This window comes from Drosophila hydei, unplaced genomic scaffold (genome assembly GCF_003285905.1).
Source record: "Drosophila hydei strain 15085-1641.00,03,60 unplaced genomic scaffold, DhydRS2 tig00008122-arrow-pilon, whole genome shotgun sequence".
NCBI lineage: Eukaryota > Metazoa > Arthropoda > Insecta > Diptera > Drosophilidae > Drosophila > Drosophila hydei.
Window position 1 is genome coordinate 867,156 of NW_022045833.1, and position 23,321 is coordinate 890,476.

Sequence of the window (23,321 nt, forward strand, 5' to 3'; positions counted from 1 at the left end):
TGTTAATATAGAATATATAATCTTAGATAGATATTTAGTATGTAAATATATCTATAATATGCAATTACAACAATTGCCTCTGCAACAAGAGTATTTTAGCTTCGTCAGCTGAGCTTGAGCTGATTTCTTGGAGCTCAGCACGTACCTTTCGGATTGTCTTTTAATGTTTTATTTATGATGTGCCAAAAATGGAATCCAAGCGCGGTTTTTTCTTCCTTTGATTTCCCCAGTCGCTGTAGATTGAAAGTTGATTTCCGCGCGTTGCGTGCGCACAAATTGAAGTGAATTGATGTGCCTAATTTTTGGGCATTTAACTTGATGTGGCATTATTAAGTTCTGTGGTTGGATTTCTCCTCCAATTACTATTTGAGCAAACTATGCGCAAATTGTGTTAAAGCACGCAGCGTCGCTTTTTTTTATGATTATTTTTTGTAATTGTTTATGTTTGGAGTTTGTATAATGTGCTGTGATGTGTGATTGCGTGTCGTTTGTCGTTTGTCGTTTGGTTATGTTAATTTGACTGCTGTTTGCAGTTTTTATGCTGGTTTTTTGTTTATTAAATATGCATGACATGCAAATGGCGGTCGCATGCCAATTAACTTTGATCGATTCAACAAAATGGGCGACAACGTTTTATGAGCAATTAATGTGGTTGCCACACTGCGGTTGCCACAACCAATCGCCATTAAATTGATTGTACCTGAGCCATGAAGGCGCTCCAATCGTTCTTGGCTCAAACCACGTGCAATAAATTGAGAATTTTCAATTTGTTTAGCCTTTCCCCTGCTCTAATCTAATATTTGAAATAATTAGCCTAAAAAGTTCTTTCACTGAGATTATTTTTCGAATTGTTTTCGCAAATATTGTGAAATATGCATAAAAATGTCAGACATAAATGCAAAATGTGCAAATTTTGTACGGTTTTCAGTTGACTTTCAGGCGACATCATATATGTTTAACGCTTCGCTGCTTGCACCAAAAAGTTGCATAAATATTCACATATGCAGCGCGCATTGCCCAAATGGAACAATTACGGCGCAATCAGCGCCATGGAATACCTACATAAACACAATTTATTTGCTCTATGCTATGCACATTTCAAAGTTAATGGCAATGACACGACATTTTGAGTTAAACAATAAAATGTGAGTGAGCTAGACGGAACCAGACTAGAAGATACCCTGTACGAGTGGGCTGAGATGTGGTAGCTGATTGATTGGCAGAGACGGGGAGTGGGAGCTAAGAAACTTAGTAAATAGAGGTAGTTAGAGAGCGAGAGATGGATAGGTTGAGAGAGAGAGAGAGAGAGAGAGAGAGTGTGTGAGAGATGGAAATAAAGATAGACACAGATAGAGAGACACAGGTATATAGAGACAGATGGAGAGAGAGGGACATGTACAGAGAGAGACAGATAGAAAGAGAAGCAGATAGAGAAAGGTACAGAGACAAATAGGGAGATACAGATAGAGAGAGACAGATAGATAGATAGATAGAGAGAGAGTGAGAAAGTTAAGGAATGAAGGACTAAGAGAGTGAGCGAGAGAGAGAGAGAGCTTGCTTGCTCGCTTCATTCTACTCATATCCTTCACATTTTAATCTATGAACTATAAAAGTCTTCTAAGAGTGCATTTTTATATAAATAAATACTCCTATATTTCCTATCTTCATATTATGCCTAGTCTCTTAAAAACTTCTATATATCAATCTAGTCATAAAGAGAATAATTTGCTTATCATCTTTGTGGCTTAGATATATTCATAATATTAAGAAATAACTCTGATTGAATAATATTTCTTAATATTAATTAGTTTATGCTCTTGTAATTAATGCCTTAGCACCTTTAGTGAGCTTCATCTGCAGCAACGCTTGGCCAGGTCAGGCCAGGCTCGATGCTACCCGCTGCTCTGCAACACTTCAAAGGCAGCTGCGTATAATTACGGGCAAGTTTAGACCACATGGCGGCTGGCATTTGGTTTCGGGTGGCAAACGCGTTGCATACTCTGCAGCGCCAGCAAATTTAATGGCTTCGGTTTAACGAGTGTTGCCTACTTTGCAGCGTTGCGCACGCATCTCGAGTGGCTGGCTGCTGATGGATTCATGCAACATTCTTGTTGCCTTAGCGAATGTCTTTTTCGCTTCTATTTTTTGTTTCAATTTTGTTTTCTTGTTGCTTTGTTGCTGACACTTAAGCAGCCGCCCGCCTCTCATTATTCTTGTTGCCCTTATTAGAATACTTTTTTCGACTGCTGCTGCGGCTGCTGCTGCTGTTGACTTAGTCAAGAGCAATTAACATGCAAATAAGGCCTATTAGTTACCTAAACGTCAGTCTGTCAGCTGCTGCGTGTCTCTTAGCAAAGCAGGCGGCGCCGCTGTTGACTGCCTGGCGCCTCCCATTTTGGACACCTTTTCGTGCACTTATTGGCCTTTTGGCAAGTCGGCGGCGTTTGCTTTTAATGACTTACTAATTTTCAGTTAGCTTTGTGCGCGCCAGACTCTTATTTAAAAATTCGTAATTGTCGTTTTAGGGGCGTTGTCCGTGGCTATCGTTAAAGTTAACGTTTATGTTTGCCAAGACATTCGAAAACTTTTTGATTTCAAAAATTACAAGCCCCAAACATTTGCTGTAAACAGCAAAGCTAAAAAAAAGGGTTTTGCCCCGGCCAAACTTCGCCTTTATGAGGTTAATCTATAAGAACAAGTCCCTTTGCTAAGCTGTTAATCGTGGAGTTTTAATCTTGTTATTTTTTGGGTCTTTCTAAAGCAAAATAAACTTGTTTGGGTAGAAGTTGTTTCTGAAAGCGGCTTGAACTGGATTTTAAGGAGGAATTTGAAGGAATTTTTTACAATACATATTTGACACACTCTATACTAGAAATCTTTTTCAATGAGAAATATATACTAGAAAATATATTTTAAAATTTTTAAGCATTTTTAAGAGTTTTAAATAAAAGTTTGGTTGCTTCTTAGTCAAAGAACTTATTTAACCAGAATTAATTTTTAAGCTTGAATATTTAATACATTTGCTTATGTGCTTCTTTATCATTTTTTACTGGGTATTTATTAGCTCATATTCCTTATCTTTTGCTTGGCTATTACTTTGTTTTTTTTTTTTTGTTTTTACTTATGCTAAGTTAACTCCTACAGCGCGTTATCTAATCACAGTTTCGTTTTGTTTTGGCTCATTTATCGAATGCTCTTTTCTCGTGATTGGCGGATGAAATTTTTATGAACTTTGCCTTTCGCAATTAATGTTAATTGATCACTTGAATTTGTGCATTTTCATTAAAACTTTTTCAGCTTGGATCACGAATCACAACTCAAGGGCAGGCATAGGGAGAGAGAGAAAGCTAGACATATAGGAGTAGCAGAGAAGTATTTACACAGCTTCTGCAGTAATTTATAGTCCTGGCAAAGGCAAAGGCAAAAGCGGCTAGCTCGGGGCTATGGTTTCTGGTCTCTGGTCAGTGGCGCTGGCGCTGGCACTGGCACTGGCAGCAGGTTTAACACCAGACCAGAACAGGCCGCAAATCGCCATTGAATGTGCAGCACCTGCAGTGTGTGTCCGTGTGTATACACCTACACACGCACACACTCAGTCACATAATAGCGCTGCGGCATGGACAATGAATGCTGAGGGTGATGATCCAACGTGATTTATCTACTGACGCTGAGGTTAAAAGTTTTGCGCATACTCTCATTGTTTAGGTCAGGATTCCCTTTGTATGCACAGCACATACACACTCCCACACACACACACACACACACACACCTATGCACCACATGTGCTATAGACACTGCACTGCGCTCAATGGCTATGCAAATTCTCGACCTGACAGAGCTGTCAGAGTGCGTTGAATAATATGCTAGTCCTTACGCTGAACGCTCAACGCAATTATTAAACTTTTGGCATAACTTCGGTCGACTTAACTTTTGGCTTTAACTATGATTATTTGATTTGCCTTTTACGTCGAGCTTAGTCCGTTTAGCCAGATATCTGATTATAGCAAAAAAAAAAGAAAAGGAAACCCTGCACCACAAGATGCTGACAGCCAGCTCATTATTTAGCCTCGCCGAGTGTAACTAATTATTGCCAGTTCTCTCTCTTTTGGTTTTTTGTGCCGCACTTATTGACACAGCTCCATATTTGACCTCCTCATCCTCCTCTGCTCTGGCTGTGCCCTTGTTCTTGTGCAATATTTTGCTGACGCTTCGCTCAGATCCATCATTTTGTGCAGCCATCTGCGACACGTGGCCCCTCAGCTTTGCTAATAAATCTTAATCAGACGCCTGCCCAGTCGAGCCGCAGCTATGTGGGCGTGTCCTATTTGTGGGCTTCTACTGCCATAAACACGTTTTTCTTTCGCTTTTTTCCTGCTGGCTTATCATATTACTGGACATTCATTGCTCTGCGCGGACTAAATTACAAGTCTGGCAAGTATTATCGAGTAAACACATTTCAATGCTGATCCATTTATTATTTAGCTTGCTTAATATCTAATTTAAAGGTGTTGCCCTCAGTGCAATGCCCCCTAATGCCCCACTTTAGAGACCGAGCTTATTTATCAGCTTGTCCCACCAGCTTTCTTCAGTGGTTGTCGCAGGTGCCTCTGTAGTCACATTCCAGCTTGGGATCGGAGTAGTCGTATTCCAGCTGAGCGTTGTCGAGTTCCAGCTTGGAGTAGACACGTTCAGGCCAGGAGTAGTCCAGTTCCAGCTTGGTGTTCCGGGAGTTGTCCAGTTCCAGCTTGGAGTAGACTCATTTAAGCCAGGAGTAGTCCAGTTCCAGCTTGGTGTTCCGGGGGTGGTCCAGTTCCAGCTTGGAGTAGACTCATTCAAGCCGGGAGTAGTCCAGTTCCAGCTTGGTGTTCCGGGAGTTGTCCAGTTCCAGCTTGGGGTAGACTCATTCAAGCCAGGAGTAGTCCAGTTCCAGCTTGGTGTCCCGGGAGTTGTCCAGTTCCAGCTTGGGGTAGACTCATTCAAGCCGGGAGTAGTCCAATTCCAGCTTGGTGTTCCGGGGGTGGTCCAGTTCCAGCTTGGGGTAGACTCATTCAAGCCAGGAGTAGTCCAATTCCAGCTTGGTGTCCCGGGAGTTGTCCAGTTCCAGCTTGGGGTAGACTCATTCAAGCCGGGAGTAGTCCAATTCCAGCTTGGTGTTCCGGGGGTGGTCCAATTCCAGCTTGGGGTAGACTCATTCCAGCTAGGTGTAGTCCAATTCCAGTTGGGTGGGGTAGGAGTGGTCCAATTCCAGTTGGGTGGGGTAGGAGTGGTCCAGTTCCAGCTAGGTGTAGTCCAGTTCCAGTTGGGTGGGGTAGGAGTGGTCCAATTCCAGTTGGGTGGGGTAGGAGTGGTCCAGTTCCAGCTAGGTGTAGTCCAGTTCCAGTTGGGTGGGGTAGGAGTGGTCCAGTTCCAGCTAGGTGTAGTCCAGTTCCAGTTGGGTGGGGTAGGAGTGGTCCAGTTCCAGCTAGGTGTAGTCCAGTTCCAGTTGGGTGGGGTAGGAGTGGTCCAGTTCCAGCTAGGGGTTGTCCAGTTCCAGCTGGGTGGAGTAGGAGTGGTCCAGTTCCAGCTGGGTGGAGTAGGAGTGGTCCAGATCCAGCTGGGTGGAGTACGAGTGGTCCAGTTCCAGCTGGGTGGAGTAGGAGTGGTCCAGTTCCAGCTGGGTGGAGTAGGAGTGGTCCAGTTCCAGCTGGGTGGAGTAGGAGTGGTCCAGTTCCAGCTGGGAGTGCTAGAGTTCCAAGACGGTGCAAAAGCATTTCCAATGCAAGATTCCAGGACTCTGAATGACTTTTCGAGTTCATGCAAAATTTTACTAATCTCATGCATGACACAACGTTCCGTCTGCCGGAGTTGCTTGTACATTGGACGCAATCCGGCAAACAGATTCATGACCTAAATTAAAAAGCCTTTGATTAGTAACTCGTTCGGTTGGTCGTTTCCGTTGCTGTCTCACCGAATCCGTGTAACATTTGCGCGTGCGGCAGTTGGCCAGCTGCTGTTGGAAGGCAGCCCTGACGCCTGCTGAGCTGGGTCGTTGCAAATAGCTCTGCAACTCGGCTTGAGCCACATTGCTGCATTGACGCAGCTTGTTGCCCGCATTCATTAATATCTCCACATTTCTGAGCGTATAAGTGGCCGTACATTGATCCAAATTGTTGAGGATACCAAATTCGGGCAATTTCAGATCTCCGACAATGGCATTGAATAGCTCGTTCGGTAAGTTAGCATCTTTCGATTGGATGGGTTCAGATGATGTCTGGCAGTTAAGATGTGGATTGTGAGGTTAAGTTGGTATAATATAGATTTTAATATATGGAACGAATAGAAGTGATATTTCCATATATGAAACATTATTTTTTCTTCAATTTTTTAAGCTGTTATAAAACAACTTTATTTATTTATAGTTTACTTTACAAATTTATCACCGAACTGATTTAGCACTTCACAGATAAGCAATTTAATTTAATTCAAATTAAAAAGATTTGAATCTAGTATACTTTAAAGCAACAATAAGACAGATATGACAGACTGAATCATCTGCCTATCACCGACTTTATGAGATACAATTAACACTCGAAATAGGTGCACGTGAACCCTTCTTGATTATACATACCGTTGCGCTGAATAGCAGTGCGAAGAGCACAAAAAATTTGCAGAGAACCTCCATGGTGGGGCCTCCGTTCGTTAATGTCTTGGACAATGGGTCTGCCGAGGCATTTTAAATCAAAAAATCGATGACGATTTGGGTTTTCTATTTTGGTTCTTTGTCCTTATCTCTACCAGTGCCTGTAAGTCCCACCCAACAAAGTTTTTTTGTTCGATAACCACATTTATCTGCATATATATATATTTATAAAATAGTTAGATAATTGTGAGTAATTCACTAACTGAAATTCCGGGAACATCGATTGCTTAAAGCAGTTGACAGTCCCTCTGACAGCAGCTATAGATTGGCTTAACTTGATTATTATTTATAAGTAGCCATTGGCTTGTGGCTAATTAGATCGTGATTTTTCGATAATGGCTTATTGAGGAGGTCAAGTCATATATTGAATATTAAAGCTCTTTATTGTGTGCCAATAAAACTTGAGTTTCGGCCATAAATTCTATAGCTCACATTTAGTTTGCTGGCTGTTCGTTTGCGGCCAGGGGCTGACCGGCCAGAGCGGCCTGCGCGGGTTGCTCGTTCTGCTGCTCGGGCTTCTGTTCGGGTTTCTGCTCCACTTGTTGCTCTGGCTGCTGCTCCAACTGCTGCTGAGGCTGTACCTGTACCTGTGTCTGTGCCTGTGCCTGTGCCTGTGCCAGCTCCTGCTTTTGCTCCTCCAGCTTGGCGGGCAGCTCACGCTGCTGTGGCGCCTTGGCCATGCAGTTATCGAAATCGTTGGCCGCCTCAATGGACTTCACCTTGGACTCGCTGACCGCGGAACTAATGCAGCTCGAGCGCTGTGTCTCCACCACGGAGGCATTGGACACAAACTGCGATTGGGTCTGATAAGCCAGAGTATTGCAGCTATCCAGCAGCTCCAGGTTCTTGTCAAGCTAGGCAGATCAAAGCAGATATTAATTTATATATATATAAATATATATTTGGCGCTCACAGTCGACACGGTGCAGTTGATGAAACGCTGGCTGTCAGTCTCATTCAAGCACCTTTGCAAATTCTTTTGCAATTCCAATTGCTGGCTGCGAATTTTGTTGATGGTGGCATTGCTTCTTTGCTGGTTTTCGACGACGGTACGATTGGCGATATCCTCGCATTTGGCGGTGCTGTTGGCCAAATCCGAGCCGATCTTGTTGGTGGCATTGGTATACCTATTGAAGCAGGCGGTCTCTGCGGGCGATATGGCGCGCGACTCAGCCAGCGGGGCGCCCAGCTGTGTCATGACCATGCGCAGCAGGCTCGTCTCGTCGACCATGCGGGGCCAGGCGCTGGCCTGCGATCAGATGAATTCAATTGTAATTACAAAATGAGTATTTCCATGTCCCCTACTTACGCCCAGCACAGTGACGGCGATCAGTAGAGTGCGTGTAAGCAATTGCATCTTATTCCAGTTGCGTTCTCAAGTGCTAACTAATTGCTCATCTTAAAGTTGGCGTTGCTTTTATAGTTGACTAAATGCTGCAAAAATATCTTCTTATTTCTGCTCTATGTATCTTTCTCTCTACACTTTTTTCTCCTTTTTTTCCTTGTTTTTGCAACATTTGATTAGATATGGGAAACGTACAAGGCAATTGGCAGGCTTAATTGGCTTTTGTGCAGTTTTAATACAAGTAGCGACAACCCTTTGCACTGATAGCTTGGCCGAGGTTATTGTGTAAAGCAGCAGCTATGATAAATTGGCCCCTCAAGACAAACACAATAGATACAGACCGACACACACACACACACACACAGTTAGACACACTAATCAGTGTTCATGTCCCATTAGTTGCGCTTATCAGACAGCTTCAAACAGTGTCTTGATGTCTGCATTCTTATCGAAACAAAAATGATATAAGAGCTTATTTTTAAATTATATATATATATAAATCGACTGAATCACCTGCGGCATGTAATACCCATGTGTAATCGAGTCGAATCGAACCGAATCGCATCGAATTCAATTCATTCATTTACACGCGTCTTAATTAAGCCGCTGCTCACCTTTCGAGTGGTTGTTAATAGAATCGAATGATTTTTCATTGTTCGTTCATAAATTTATCTGGCATTTTCTCAGAACTAATTGTAAATCGGCCCCACCCATCGGCTATAAAACTCTTTAATCAGTTCATGATAATGTACAAAGCATTTCCATATAATTTTCTTATCGTTGCCTTTTCGTACTTTTTTTGCTGTGGCCAATTATTATTCTATTTGATCAAAGTATGAATGGAAAAACACATTACGCTACGGTTTTTTTTTTAGGGCATTAATCACTTAAGTACCTTTATATACTGTACTTATTCATGTACTTTAAACAACACAACAATTTCAACTTAATTGGGCTTAGATAGATATCAACGTAAATAGCTAATATAATATAAATATTTATATATCTTGTTTATTGTTTTTTTGTTGCTGAAATTGTAATCTGTATATATAAGAACAATTTCTTTATTTATTATGCAAATTGAAATTATCTTTGTGTGATAAAAAAGCAAGTAGAAAGTAGAAAAGAAAGCCTTGAAAATTCATTAGAAACCATATATTTATATATCAACTTCTCTTTGTCTTGTTTCTTTCAAAAGACAACAATTGCTTAAGCAGCAAATAAACAAACATGAAAACAATTTCGTTTTGCGATATATATAATTGATGAATTGCCTTTAGGAAATCAGATAAACATGCACTACTTTGTTGCATGATCATAAAAAAATTTGTTAGAGTAGTTTAAACTCAACAGTGGAATGTTCTGGAAGTGGCTAAAATAAATTTTAAATAGAACAGAAAAAAATATGTAGAAAGAGAGTTGTTTATCTCTGATCATAAGCTCTTTAAGAGCAATTATTGTGAATAGATTTTAGAGAAAGTTCGATCTGTTCGCCTTCAAATTGTGAATCAATTTGTCAAGCTATTAGCTATTCTAATCTTGAAGTGACTTGCTTTAAGAGCTATGAAAATCAGATGAATAATATTTAATATTAAAAAGAATTAATAATGAGAGACATTCTACATAAGATCCATACTTTCTTTGGACATTGTCAATGCAAAGAACGTGACTTAATATTTATTAAAAAAAACTATTATCAAATAATGAAGTAAGCATTCAGTTCTACACAGCTGCAGCTAAAGTCTATAAAATATAGATATATAATTTTTATATATATTTTTTAATATTTATATTATACAAAAATAATTCAAATAATTCAAGCTGAAGCTAAAGTCTATAAGATATAGATAAATAATTTTTATATATATTTTTTAATATTTATAAAAAATTCAAATAATTTAAGCTGCAGCTAAAGTCTATAAGATATAGATAAATAATTTTTACATATTTTAATATTTATATTATACGTAAATAATTCAAACAATTCAAGCTTCAGCTAAAGTCTATAATAAACAGATAAATAATTTTTGTATATTTCAATATTTATTTTATACAAAAATAATTCAAATAGTTCAAGCTGCAGCTAAAGTCTATAAGATATAGATAATATTTATATTATACAAAAATAATTCAATAATTGTAACTTGCCAAATTAACAACCGATAAAATAAATAATTTTTAATAAATATTATAAAATTTTTTATTTTTTTTTTTAAATTTCTTTAAAAAATGTTCGCTAATATTCAAAACAAGAAATATAAAGGCTGAGTAACTTCAAAAAGTGATATACAGAATTCATTAAATTGAAACCCATTTATTCGCCAGTCGAATTCCAGCAAATTGCTGAAAAGGAAGCCTTTTGCGGCATTACGATTCATTTGGCCATTGTCTCGCCCGCTTTCCACACATGTTGGCCAATAAATTCGGGCAGCTCATTAGTGGAGTAATACAGGTAGTCACCTTTCAGCTTGCACTCAATTGGCAAACAATGAGGTTGAAACTCAATTCATTTATCAAAACTGGGTTTGGGACGCTGACTGGAAATCAGTGCCAAGAAATTTCATGTGAACGCTGGCAAAACAAATTTTGAAAAGTGGCTAAAATTCACAGTTGCCAACAAATTTATCACAACAAGCCAGCACATGACACACGACATAGAGAGACAGAGGAGGAGAGAGAAAGGGAGAGACTCACAAATTTGAGCGTATGTAGATGTGCGTCGCTCTCATATATCATGCGACGGGGCAAACACGATTTATAAGGTAAAACATGCTTCGAGCAACTCAAGAGAAATAACGTCAACATCTCGCGGCTTAAGAAGAAAATCTATTTTTTGTGCTTTTTGCTTATGTTTGGGCGCACAACTCGAACGATTAATCAAAAAAGTATAAAGTGCAGGCGGGCGCTGGCTGCAACTTTTTGTTAAGGTAAGGCCGCGGCGTTGGGCGTGGCAGCTGCTGCTAATGGCACAAGAGCTGTGGCAAGGATTGTGGCATGCCACAAACGCAGCCTCTTGAGAGTCTGATAAAGAGATAGAGGCAAAGAGAAGAAGTCAGCGCAGCTCACGTGCTCGTCATACGCTGTTTATGAAGCAAAGGAAGGTATATTAGGAGACAGAGATGGATAAGGAAAGAGACAGACAGAGAACAGATAAAGGGAGAGAGGAGATAGAGCGGGAGATAGAGCGGGAGATAATGTGAGAGAGAGTTAGAACGATAGAGGCAAACGAAAGAGCGTGAGAGAAAGACAGACAAAAATTGCAAGTTGCATAAATCCAGATAAAGAAAGATAAAAAGTGAAAAACTCATTAGTGTAGATTGTGTAGAGCATTAGGCAGTCGACGACTGCAAGCGAATGTCACCTGGCTTTGCACTTGTTTCCCATTTCCCCAATGTTGGCTAATTTAAATGTTGGCTGACAGTTTCTTTCATTTTGGCAATGCTGCAAAGGCAAGTGCAAGTCTTGTGCGCTGAGCTGTCAGCACTTCAAGTGTGACAGCTGCTCAGCTGTTGTATGTTGTCTGCTGTATGCTGTTCGTTTGTTTGCTTGTAATCTCAATGGTCGGGCACTTTTAATGACACCATTGTCACCTTGGCCAACCCCAAAAAGTGAAATGCGCCCCGCTCGCGTCGTTGCTCATTTGTTGTTTGCTGCCGCCGAGTGGGCGTCATGTAATGCGGCTTGAAGTGTCATTTACACGCGCATTGTATTGCGGCAGCTGCCACAGAACGCCAGCTGCCACTTTGCCGGCTTTTTTGTTCTGTTTGCTGTTTGCTGTTTGCCGTTTGCGTTTTAAGTAGCTGTTAAGCATTTTCATTACACACGCCAAAATGCACAATGATTTATGCCAAGAACCCGACTACCGTTATCACGTGTTCGTTCCGCTGTCAGCGGATTAAACACTCATGCCATATAGCTACCTCCCAACCCACTCCCACTCTGGCTCTCCAGTCACAACTGAAGCCTGAGCTTTGTGCGCAGTTTATCATTAAAAACAATATACAAAAAATGGCATTTCATGGCTCATGTCTCGTTCATAGCATGCAATTCCTGGCTATGTGAGTGTTGCGCATTTTCAAGACCAGTCAACGGCACACGGACATTGCATATTGTTGCACACTGTTTGCGATGTTGTTGCCGTCAGTGGGGTTTCGCTTTTGTTTGCTGCTGCAGCTTTGTATGCAAATAAATGGGCGGTCTAGACGGGCACGCACAATGGCAGTTTTAATTTGAAAAGTGGCTGCTGCAACACCAACAGCCGCCACTGAGGGCCGAGTGGGGCGAAAACATTTTCATTTTTATTTTTATTTTTATTTTCGAATTTTGCAACAACCGCAAAACTTCCCATGTGAATACGCAGAACGTGTCGACATTTGTGGCCTAAACAAAAAGCAGGGAAATTGTTGCAAAATAAATAGAAAACTGCATACAAATCTATTTCGTGTTAGACAGTGTTTCCCAAAAAGCTGGCCAAAGAAATGCTGCTTGAATGGAGAAGGAACAAAACAACGAAAAATAAACTATTTAATAATATTTAACTGGCTTATAAAGTTTGTTTTGGCTTTTTGAATATGAGCACGTTTCAAGCAGAACCCGAAGAGCAATGAATCACGCACTCTAGGAGCTCTTACGTTCGTGTTCTTTGCTTAGAAATATGTGCAATTTTGGCAATGAAAGCAAAATGCTGCTTAGTTGCTAGCGACACAAAAGTGACCAATGAGAGGCGAGCTGAGATAAGATATGGCAACAGGCAATCGTATATATTGAGATGATAATGCTTTCAAATTCTGCGAACTTAGGCGGGGGCTGATTTCTTAGTTCTGAAGAGAAAATAGTATAAATTTATTTCAGTTTATAAGTGAACTAATGATAAGGGACTTCAATATAAGCTATATGAGGCGAATGAAAGACAGGAATAAATTAATATTTTTGGAAAGTTTTTAAATAATTGTCAAATTGCAAATTAAATAAATGTTCATAAATGTTCATTGAAGCTGAAATTTGTACAAAATTATATAAATATTTATGGAAAAAAATTTATAATGCTATGGCCAAAACGGCACAGACGATTCGAGCTAAATGTTGAATTTTAAGCCAAACGAAAGACAATTCAAAAGTGTTGAAAAATTAAGAGGTAGTTAGCATTTAAAGGGAAAAATAATAATAAAAATAATTATTCTAATAATAAAAATAATAATAATATTAATAATAATAGTATTTATAATAATAAAAATAACAATAAGTCAATTCACTAGTGACTTCCTTAGCGAAAAAAAGTAAATTTGTTACTTAAATAATTTTTGAAATTAATTATATGTGTTTCCAATGTTTTTTTTCGATGCATTTGCATATGGCAGAAAGTAAATATTTTTCTGCAAAAAAATCTATTTACAATAGCAAGTAAATTAATTTAATTATTATTAAATATATTATATTTTTAAAATTTTGTAGCAAAAAAAGTCGCTTTAAACAATAGCCGCGGGTCGAAGCTTTGATTTTTTGCCATTAAAACAAATTCAATTTGCTAGAATCAAATATAAAAATAAAGAAGCTAATAAAAAATGTGAGCCAATGAATGCATAATGTAGATTGAATTTCATTTATTTTATATTTTTTTATATTTTTTACAATATCATAGAACCTATAACAAAATTTAAATAAAATTATTTTTTTTTGTCCTCTGCGTGCCACACAAAAGCAAATATTTATAAAACATATTTTAGCAGTTGTATTTGTTGTTTTTTTTACAACACTTTTTTTTTGTGATATAAATTTTTATGCTTTATACATCCGCTAATGCAGCACAACATTGACTTTGCACGTTTTTCCGTGCGCTTTTCACAATATAGTTGCCATTGTCGGCTGCATCCTTGAAAGGTCCTGCTGCTGGCCACTAAATTGAAATTCATAATGAGTTTTTTATGCAAATGTGGCGCGTTGGCGTGTTAAACTTTCGACTGTCACATTTTATTTCATTGTAAATTATTTTTGTGTGCTACGCAAGTTTATTGTGCAGTTTTCAATAAAAAAAAGGAGAGAGAGAGAGAAGAGGGCTTAGGCTAGCAAATGCTCTGTAAGCGGAAATTAGTTAATGAAGAACATGTTCATGTTGAGACGGCTTCGAATCGGCCGCATAGCTAATAGATATAAGAAATATTTGATAAAACGAAGCTGAGCAGCTGTATAGCCAGTTGCATACAAATTTTGGCAACTATAACTTTAAACCCAGCCGAGTTGCCTAGCGTAGCTCTGCGCTCATTATGCATGCTTAGCTGCAATTGTTGCTGGCTTAGCTAACAAGCTTTAGTAACTTCTCTCACTTCTCAGTTTTCTGTCTCTTTTTTTTTGCATTTTTACAGGGTATACAAAACAAAAACATGGCATATACGTGTAACTTGTAGTTGTACAAGTTTTTTCCGCCTCCTGCTTTGTGGGTGTAAAACGGCAGTCGAAATTGTTATATGTTAATTCGATTTAACAATTTCGTGCTGTGTTGCATGTTATGTATAAATGGTAACAAGCCAACTGCCACACATGTGTGCCGCATTCGTACAGAAAAACAAAAAAAAAAAAAACGAAAGAACTTGAACGCAGTTTAAAGGCAGCGCGCAAACGGCTAGAGGCCAGAGAGCGAGCGTTTGGCCCTGATTTTGATTTGGTCCACAGAACATTTTGCGGTCTAGTGGCAAACGGCATTTGAATTTAGATTTAATCCGATTGTAAAAATCGAAAATGTGATTTAAATTGAATGCCTGGCAGTGGTGTCAAGACAAGCGACGGGCTGGTGGGGCTGCCTGGGGCAGTCAAATGAGATTTGCATTTGAAAAGGCGCGCGAGCGGAGTTTTTATGCGAGTTGCGTTCGGGAAATTTATTAAAGCTTTTCATTGCACGCTGGGGAAATGCGCAACTGGAAAACGATGCTAGGACTAGAACTAGGGCCTTTTGTGTGCCGTAGATTTACAGTTACACTTTACATAAACACACACATATATATATAGTTAAAGGGAGAGAGAGAGAGAGCAAGTGGGGGCGAGCTGATCGGAATAAGTGCGCGATTAAATTTTAGTGCGTTTGTGCCTTTTGTTAGGTTGTTGTAAGCGCATTTAATGTTCAGCTGGCTGGGCTTAGTTAGTTGCGCGGCACGCAACTTTAATCAAGTTAAATGGTTCGCATGAGGCGCAGCCAGCCTCAGTCCGACAGCCACGTTTACAACGCTAACGGCAATTAAAGTCCATTAACCACATGATGCGTTTTGCACTTAAAACCAACGCATAAAAACACATACACATACACACACACCCAGAAAAGCACACCTGTGCATGTGTGCAATAAGCAACGCAAGCTGCAACCTGTAACTGGCATTGCAGTTAGTGCAGTTGGTGCACGCCGATTCCGTATCCGCATCCGCATCCGTTTCCGGCAGGCGCCAAGCCACGTCCTGGTTCATGATGCACCCAACACGGGCGCACACACCTGCTCGCCCAGCTGCCTCCACTGTCCGTGTCACGAGCCTGTCCATTGCGTCAGGTTAGCGGACACGTGTGCATCCCAATGAAAACTAATTAGGCTGCTCGTCTGGTCTGGTTAGCTCAGGGGTACCGCTCCAGTCCGGTCCGGTCTGCTCTGGTCAGGTCATTTTTGGTTGGGTCAGCTCTTTGCAGCTGACCAAACCTGGCCACATCGTCAGTTGCAGTGCTGTGTGCATCTGTAAGCCGCTTCAGCTTGTTGATATTCACATTTTTGTGCTTTTGGTTCTGCTCTTCTATGCATATACCACGCAATTTACGTGTGTCAGCTGTGGCATAATCTCGTTGACAGCTGAAAGCGAGCTGTGGACTCAAAATTTAAATTACAAAAATATTTTCCTATAAGTTGAGCTCGTTTTTAGAGGCATGGTTTGGTAAGATATATAAAGGCTAATATATAATATAGATCATTTGGGGTCAATTATATATATTTTAAAATAATTTAAAACATTAACTTAAATTTTATTTAACTGAAAATACTTTTTCTAAGCATTATTCATATAATGCTCAGTTGTTGCTCTGTTCATTAAAAGTCAATTTCCTTTGAATATTTATTTCTTAAGATAGAATTGTTTATACATATAATTAAATATAATACAATAAATTTATATTATATATATATAATATATAATATATAAAATCATGTCTCCAGTTCTTAACCTATTTGTCCTGCTATAAATATGGCTATATAGGAGTAGCTAACTAGAATTTAATAATTATCATTATTATTATTATTATTTTAATTATTATTATTTTTATTATTATTCTTATTATATTTATTACATGTTAATTTGCATATCCTTTATAAAGTCTATCAATTGGATGAGCTTTGCTTTTTCAGAGTTTTGAACTCAAAATGTGGAGCCATTTTTAAAAAATGACTACAAAAGCAAAGGCTTTTCTTTAAAATTTCATTAAAAAATGTCATATAAAATCATTGAAAACTCGGTCGGTCTTCAAAAAGTCCATAAGAATCAATTTGATAAGCTCTGCTTCAACCTTGAGAGTTTTTTTAGTTCTACTTTTCATATATGTACACACAAAATGAGTTCTATTGAGCAACATGCCAAGATTGAGAGCTTTTTCATTCAATTATTATTAAAATATTATATTTCAATAAATTAAAAATAAGCTCAGTTACCATAAATTCAATAAAACTCAATTTGATATGCTCTACTGGGATCTTGGAATTTTGCAGCTTTTACACTTGAGCTTGATTATTTATTCTATTGGCTGTCATCTATCACACAAAGTGTCCAAATTGTGAGCTTAGTGAAGTTGCTGAACATTTATATAAAGGAAAAATGCTGAATAGAGAGCACCTTCATGATTTTCCAAAAATAAACCAAAGAAAATTGCTCTTAGCAATCATTCAATGGGTATATGGCTGTACGAGCTGCTGGTATATGTATTAAATGTTTGGCTCGGCCTAGCTGCGGTTGGCAAATGCAAAATTATAGCAGCAACTGTTGCTGCGACGTTATGCGGCAACTGGCATCAGTTGCTGTCATCAGCGGTTTTCTCTGCTCATAGGTGGTCCGCCGAACAAAGGAGTCTATCTCTCCCGGTGTGTGTGTGGGTGTGGGTGTGGGTGTGTTTGTGTTTGTAGATCCATTTGATTTCTTTGGCTCCTGTGCAAGTTGGAAGTTAGACCTTTGGCTCTGATTTTGACAAGTTTCACAGCGGCAGTCCTTGACTGGCAAAAAAGTATGGTCGGGTTCAAATGTTAAATGTTCTTTTAACTGACACAAGAAATTTAATTTATTTTCGCCAAGACAAACACACGACGACAGATGTCAAATTAGCTGCAGCAAACACGGCGCAGCACACACGTGTCGTCTTTTAATAAATGCCTTAAGGCTGTTGCCACAAAATTAGTTGGTTCGGTCGCTCGTCTTAAAAAGAAAGGGCCAACAATTTATGTATTGTTAAAGCTCTCTGACGTCAGCCAGCTGCTGTGTGAGACAAGAATATGAGTTGGGTTTTGGAGCTGAGCGGGGGTCTCTCGCTGCGTTCTGTGTTCTGTATTGTGTTGTGTTACGGTTTACCTAACAAGCCATCGATATTGGCCAGCTAATTGCATTGTTTTAGTTGTGTGCCAAGAAACTGAGAAACTAAACGTTGTTGCAATATGAGAGTGCTCACTTTATAGTCCTCTCTCTCTCTCTCTCTCTATCGGTCGCTCCCTTATTCGGCTGAGTTAGTCGTAATGAAGCGGCTTAAGCGGATATAAACTGAGCCATAAGCCAGCTTTAGACTTTTAATTTAAAAGTTTTGCACTCTGCCAAAAGGCTGGCGACAACAACAAGAGCAGCAGCAGTGGCAGCCGAGGCAGCAGCTGAAAGCAAAGTCGAGTGGCAGAACGTTCGAGGACAACGTAATGCAATCAGCAAACAAAAGGCAATTGCCAAAGGACGAATGCAGAGTGAGAGACACAGCGAGACTGAGAGAGCGAGAGAGTGAGAGAGTGAGTGAAATCTGGCCTTCGATTCCTGCGGTGCTGCGACTGCTTCTGTTGCATGGCACATGGAAATTATCAGCCTCATCTTTTTGGCCAAGCATGCCATTGTCTGAGGCAGCGGTTAAGCGTGGATTATGTCGTAAATTGCCATATTTGGACATGCAGAAGGTGCTGTCAGCGAAGAGCATTGTCATCATATTTGCCGACTGACAACTGAGGCAGACGTTATACACTTAGCGAAATGTACGAAAGCTGTTGAGCTCATTTCATATATGGGCTATATATTAAAATGAATTTAACTACGTTTGATTGAAGCTTAGGAGAACAGTTGGGCTTGTTTGACAGACATTAAAATGGAAAGATAAAAGACTTTAAGCATTTCCTTAAAGTATTTTCTTAGAACTTTCTTAGAACTTTATAATTGCAGATTTAAGTGCCTTCATAGAATAACTGTAATATTTGCGGAAAATGATGTAAAGCCTTCGGAATGAACTGAGTTCTTAGAACAAATAATTTCCGTATTTCGAATTTCAGCAGAATTTTGAAGGAAAGTTCTTGTAAGAAAAGCCCTTGATAATACATCAAGATTATCTTACGTCTATTTCTAGCTATAATTTCCTTACAAAACGTGTTAAGTACAGTTGTAACTTACACATAATTATATATAATTAAGACAAAGCTAAACTATTTCCATTAAAAATACTATTTAGTCCAAGGCCTTAAAGATAAACTTTTTATAAGTATGAAAATAAATAAATATAAATAACAAATAAAAAAACCTTAAATTATAAAAAATTTAAAATATAAATATATAACTTTGAACATTAAAAAAATTTTATAAATAAAGAACAAAAATATATAAATCAATTTTAAAATTAAAAAAAAAAATATATATTTATTTAAAATTTTTTGAAATAAGGAAGAAAAACGTTTAGCTAAAAATAAAATTCAATAAATTTTAAAATATTATTAAAAAAGAATTTAGCAGACAAAATTTGTCAACTTAGCAATTTTGGCTGTTCAAGTGGAAAAATTCTTCGTTTTTGGTTTTCTCTAAGTGTTTCAGATGGTAGGGCCACTAGCGTAACCAGTGGCAAAATTTCATAGCTGCTGAGCCAGTGCAGCTCGCGGCTATAATTAACAAGATATAATGGCAGAGCAATATGCGAAGCTGGACGACATCGCGATATGTGTGTGGCCGACGAGCGGAGGCGGCCAAAGGCAGCATTTTAAATTAAATCAGAGCATTATGACCGATAATTGGACGTCAGGCGACAGGCGACATTTTCATGAGAGCGATATTGTGTGTAAAAATAATTAACGACTTGCCTGAACGACTGAAATGGAAAGAAAAGCAGAAGGGTAATCAATGCAGTTGACGGTGCGAGGCAACATAACTCAAGCAAAAGCAAAGTCCATTGTGTGTGTTGTGCCTTTGTTGCGTATACGCAACGGTGCCGCAAGCGCAACAGAGGTAGAGCTGTAGCTAGTGGCATGGCACAGACTAAAGCCAGCCTTTTACACTTGTTTAATTATATAAGAAGCAAACGATGTTCATTTGCGTTAAATATTGAAAGCCATTATGTTGGTTACTTTGCGGCAATGACAACGGCAACTTTCTGAACTAATTTAGAGAGAGAAAAAATGAGGTGCAAACGATAAAAGACTTTTTGCAAATACACTTGCTAAAGGTGAGGGAAATGTAGTTGATATGGGAAATGCTGGAGTTAATATTGGCTATTGAAGTAACTTGCTATTGAAGCCTAAATAGTCCCAGCTGCCAGAATCTTTAATGCTTGGCTGAAGGAATTATGAATCCTTTCTTATATAATTACTATGAGAACTATTTAGTTATGCTGCAGTAGTTATGTCTAGGAATTTATAGAAACATATATAAATTTATGTAAGCCTATATATATATATATATAAATATGTAATATATAATCTACATATATTTATGTTCAGGAGTTATTTATCTTCTTTGTTTGAAAGAAATTTGTTATTGATTTTCACTTTCAGATATTGGGAATTATGTATCTCTGGCCAAGATGTCAAGTCTACCTTTCAACAGTCTGCATAGGGTATTTAATATTCGGCAATTGCCGACATATATTTTGTCTTTCGAGTATTTCTTTAAATAACAAAATTAAGACTTTATTTTCTTTGTACAACTCATAACTTGAAAATCTTAATTCAAATATTTCAAGCATTTCTTTGGCATATTAACTCTTAACTTATTCACTATTATATCATATAATATCAACACAATCTCAACTCAAATTGATGAGTTTTTCACAGCATATCACATTAAACAAACGGCCATTCGAGAGGGCATTCAATTTTCCGGCTATGCCTTGGTTAACTCTTCATTTTCTTATTTTGCTCGTTTTTTTTTTTTTTGCTAGTCGCGGGTTGCTTTTCAGCTTTATTGGAGTTTAATCTTTTGCGCTCTGATTTGGCAACTTATTACTTAAGTTTCTAGCTAAATATTTCAATAAACTTTTTGCGCTCTCAAACTTGGTTATCTACTTAGCCAGATTCCTGGAGGCCACGAAGCCAAAAGGAAAGAGAAGTAAATAAAAGAAAAATAAGAGAGAGCGTGAGTGAGAGAGGGAGAAAAGGAAAGGCAAATCAAAAGCATCTAATTTCAATGTTTTAAGTCAGGCCACGACCGTCTTTCCAATATAAATAATCGACAAAAATTACAATAAAAATCAATTTCCATATTCAATTTGGTTAAGTGGCACGCACACACACACATGCACTCATACAAAACTTTGACAATGGTTGAAAAATAAAAAAAACTGCTGCTCAGCTCTATTTGCCAGCTGGTCATTTGATGAGAAAGTAGAAGCGAATTAGAAAGAGGAGCAGTGGGTGCGTGGGGCTAGCTGGGTGGAATGTTCTCTATAAATAATACGCAGATTTTTGCGCTGGTCCTAAATGAAGTTAAACTATGGCCAGTTCGTCAACGTCAGCAATTTAGAAGCCATAGCCATGCAATTCACTTGACTCTAGCTCATTTATGCGTTTAACACATTTTCTAGCGGCTTGCCGGGTTAGAGCAAGGGGGGAGGGGTGAGGTAGGGGACAGGGCTTTGGCAGTTGTAACTGCGAAATGTAAGGGACAACGACAACGATAACAACGACAACGTCGACATTGTGTGACACATTTCCATTTTGGTTTGGGGAAAACGTTTTACAGAGTACAATTTCTTCATTCTTTGCTTTGCTGTCGCTGCTGCTACTGCTGCTACTTTTATTTACTGCGGGTCCACAACAAAAGGCGAGCCGAAAGTGAAAAGCACAAGAAATGTTTACCAGAAAATAGTGCAAAGTTTTCCTTTTTATTTTCTTCTACTTTCACCTCCTCCTCTGTTGTCTTCCTCTTCTTTCTTTGCTACGTAAAAAATACCAGCACGTTAAATTCAATTTAACTTGAAATGCAATGAAACGTAATGAAATTTTCGCTGTCAGTCAGTCGTCTCAAGCGGTCAGTCCGCTCTCGCCCTCTGTACAAATTGTACAAAAACTGTGTTTCAGCGAAACTTAACTAAACTAAGAGTCTAAGTTATGCTTACAGTCAAGACAAACTAATTATAAACATAAATTGTTTATCTATAATGAATAATCAAATAGTTGTCACAAGTTAGAAAGGCTCAGCTAAGAACTTGCCTGTGATGAGAAAATTAAATGAATTTTCGAATATTTCTTAGAGTAAAAAATGTTGGGAGTTTTTAAAAAGTTTTTTAGTTTTTTGATCAAATTAATAGTTAAACAAAAATCAATTTTATAAGCATATTCATAGTAAAAGAAATAGAAAAATAATAGTAAATTTATTTTTAATTAACACACATTAAAAAATTTAAATTTGAAAAAGAAAAATTTTCATTTACTGTAAATTTTAGATCCAATTCCTGAGCCCCAAGATTTATCTTATCCATATAACTGTATATCTATATTAAAAGTATCGATTCATATTTATCTAGAAACTACGTTCCCAACTCATTGAAATCGATTCATGTTATAGCAATAAATTGCTTGTTAAATTTAATCTATGTCATGTTTCTTTCAGAAATATTGAAAAGTTTTCGAGCTGTGTAGCGCAGCGAATGGATTCGAATGGAATGGAATATTTATTGCCTTTATTAGTGAGTCGATTGAAAAATTTAGTGCGCTCGAAATTCTATCTGAAGCGCTTCAATTCACTTGCTGCTGGCTGAGTGGTTCGGTTCGGTACCCCTCGCCCCCCTTGCACACTTGGCGCCCTGTTGAATGGGGCCTAGCTGGAGTTGAGACTGCCAACAATTCATCTTCTCGCCAGCGAATTTCTCACGCAGCTCGAATTCGTTTTATTTTCCAGTTCTTGTTTTTGGCAATTTTTGGCATGCAGCTTAAGGTGTGGCACTCTATGAAATTCGCTCAATTTGCCCAGTTGTTGGCTGCAGCTTGTTGAGAAGCATTTCCTATTGCCATTTACCTGACTCCGCTCACTGCCACCCACGACTTTTTACCTAGCTGTTATACCTGTTAAGTATTCGGTTGTTTGCTTTTTTCCTCGACCATTGTTATTGTGTATTTGTTTTCAATTTAAGCAGCTCCAATTCACTCAACTGTTTTTGGCCTGGGCCACGTGGCGTATGAGCCATCAGGCAATTTACTATTTCTCCTTCTGTTTCTCTCTTCTGCCATCGTTTTTGCTTATTTTTTCGCAAATAATTGCAATTTCTTTCTGTATTTGGGAATAATGTTAATTTTATTGATTTTTCATAGCTTATTTCTTATTGTGCTCCATGCCAAAAGCAATTAGTTGAAAGTAAAGAAAATAGCAGAAAAACAAAAAACATAAGACAGACTTAACCTGTTGTATGTAGATAGGAAATGCATTAGCAGTCAGTTGCAGCAACGATAATTAAGCAACGGCTCGAGAATGCCGAAGCACAAATGCACTTTACAACACAGGCTAAGCTAGAAAATGTGGAATTTTAGAGGTGAATTCAAGTTTTTGACTGAAATTGTGGCACATTTTAATGAAGTACAAGCCTAAAGTTGGCTGAAAATAGGTTTTATACATGGACTGGTCAAACAGAAATTATGCTATTTCCAAAAATTATATATCAGCAGCTGTTAAATTTAACAATAATGTCAAGCTTTTGATATATTCTATAATATTTACATTAATTAGTTACTTCGCTATAAAAATAGTTCCGAGCTGTAGCCAAATTCTGGCTCGATGTTAAAAGCTCAAAGTGCGTTTCGGTAGACGTGCGTATGGCTTCAGTGCGAAGCATAGTTGACAAGTTTGAGCA

The 23,321-nt window shown here is 38.4% G+C and overlaps 3 protein-coding genes across 3 annotated transcripts in view; 1 reads left to right on the top strand and 2 right to left on the bottom strand.

Annotated features, from left to right (window-relative positions):
* LOC111600760 overlaps window positions 1-23,321 on the top strand; it is a 104,352-nt gene that overhangs the window by 17,649 nt on the left and 63,382 nt on the right. The window lies entirely within an intron of this gene.
* Window positions 4,437-6,672, bottom strand: LOC111600662 (DNA-directed RNA polymerase II subunit RPB1). The gene is made up of 3 exons (XM_030225070.1): window positions 6,608-6,672; window positions 5,948-6,250; window positions 4,437-5,886 (listed from the first exon to the last, which is right to left on the bottom strand). Exons 1-3 carry the CDS (start codon window positions 6,659-6,661, stop codon window positions 4,543-4,545), a joined length of 1,701 nt encoding a protein of 566 aa, XP_030080930.1. The 5' UTR covers window positions 6,662-6,672; the 3' UTR covers window positions 4,437-4,542.
* Window positions 7,039-8,070, bottom strand: LOC111600701 (putative mediator of RNA polymerase II transcription subunit 29). The gene is made up of 3 exons (XM_023316955.2): window positions 7,989-8,070; window positions 7,593-7,928; window positions 7,039-7,533 (listed from the first exon to the last, which is right to left on the bottom strand). The coding sequence occupies exons 1-3, from the start codon at window positions 8,034-8,036 to the stop codon at window positions 7,114-7,116; spliced, it is 804 nt and encodes a 267-aa protein (XP_023172723.2). The 5' UTR covers window positions 8,037-8,070; the 3' UTR covers window positions 7,039-7,113.

What these genes read in the sequence shown, in the direction of transcription:
- LOC111600662 (XM_030225070.1), bottom strand. Translation starts at nt 6,661, where the DNA reads ATGGAGGTTCTCTGCAAATTTTTTGTGCTCTTCGCACTGCTATTCAGC. An exon ending in CACTGCTATTCAGCGCAACG is followed by an intron (nt 6,251 to 6,607) that starts GTATGTATAATC and finishes CTTAACTGCCAG; the next exon opens with ACATCATCTGAACCCATCCA. An exon ending in GCAAATGTTACACGGATTCG is followed by an intron (nt 5,887 to 5,947) that starts GTGAGACAGCAA and finishes TTTTTAATTTAG; the next exon opens with GTCATGAATCTGTTTGCCGG.
- LOC111600701 (XM_023316955.2), bottom strand. Translation starts at nt 8,036, where the DNA reads ATGCAATTGCTTACACGCACTCTACTGATCGCCGTCACTGTGCTGGGC. An exon ending in TCGCCGTCACTGTGCTGGGC is followed by an intron (nt 7,929 to 7,988) that starts GTAAGTAGGGGA and finishes ATCTGATCGCAG; the next exon opens with GCCAGCGCCTGGCCCCGCAT. An exon ending in TCAACTGCACCGTGTCGACT is followed by an intron (nt 7,534 to 7,592) that starts GTGAGCGCCAAA and finishes TGATCTGCCTAG; the next exon opens with CTTGACAAGAACCTGGAGCT.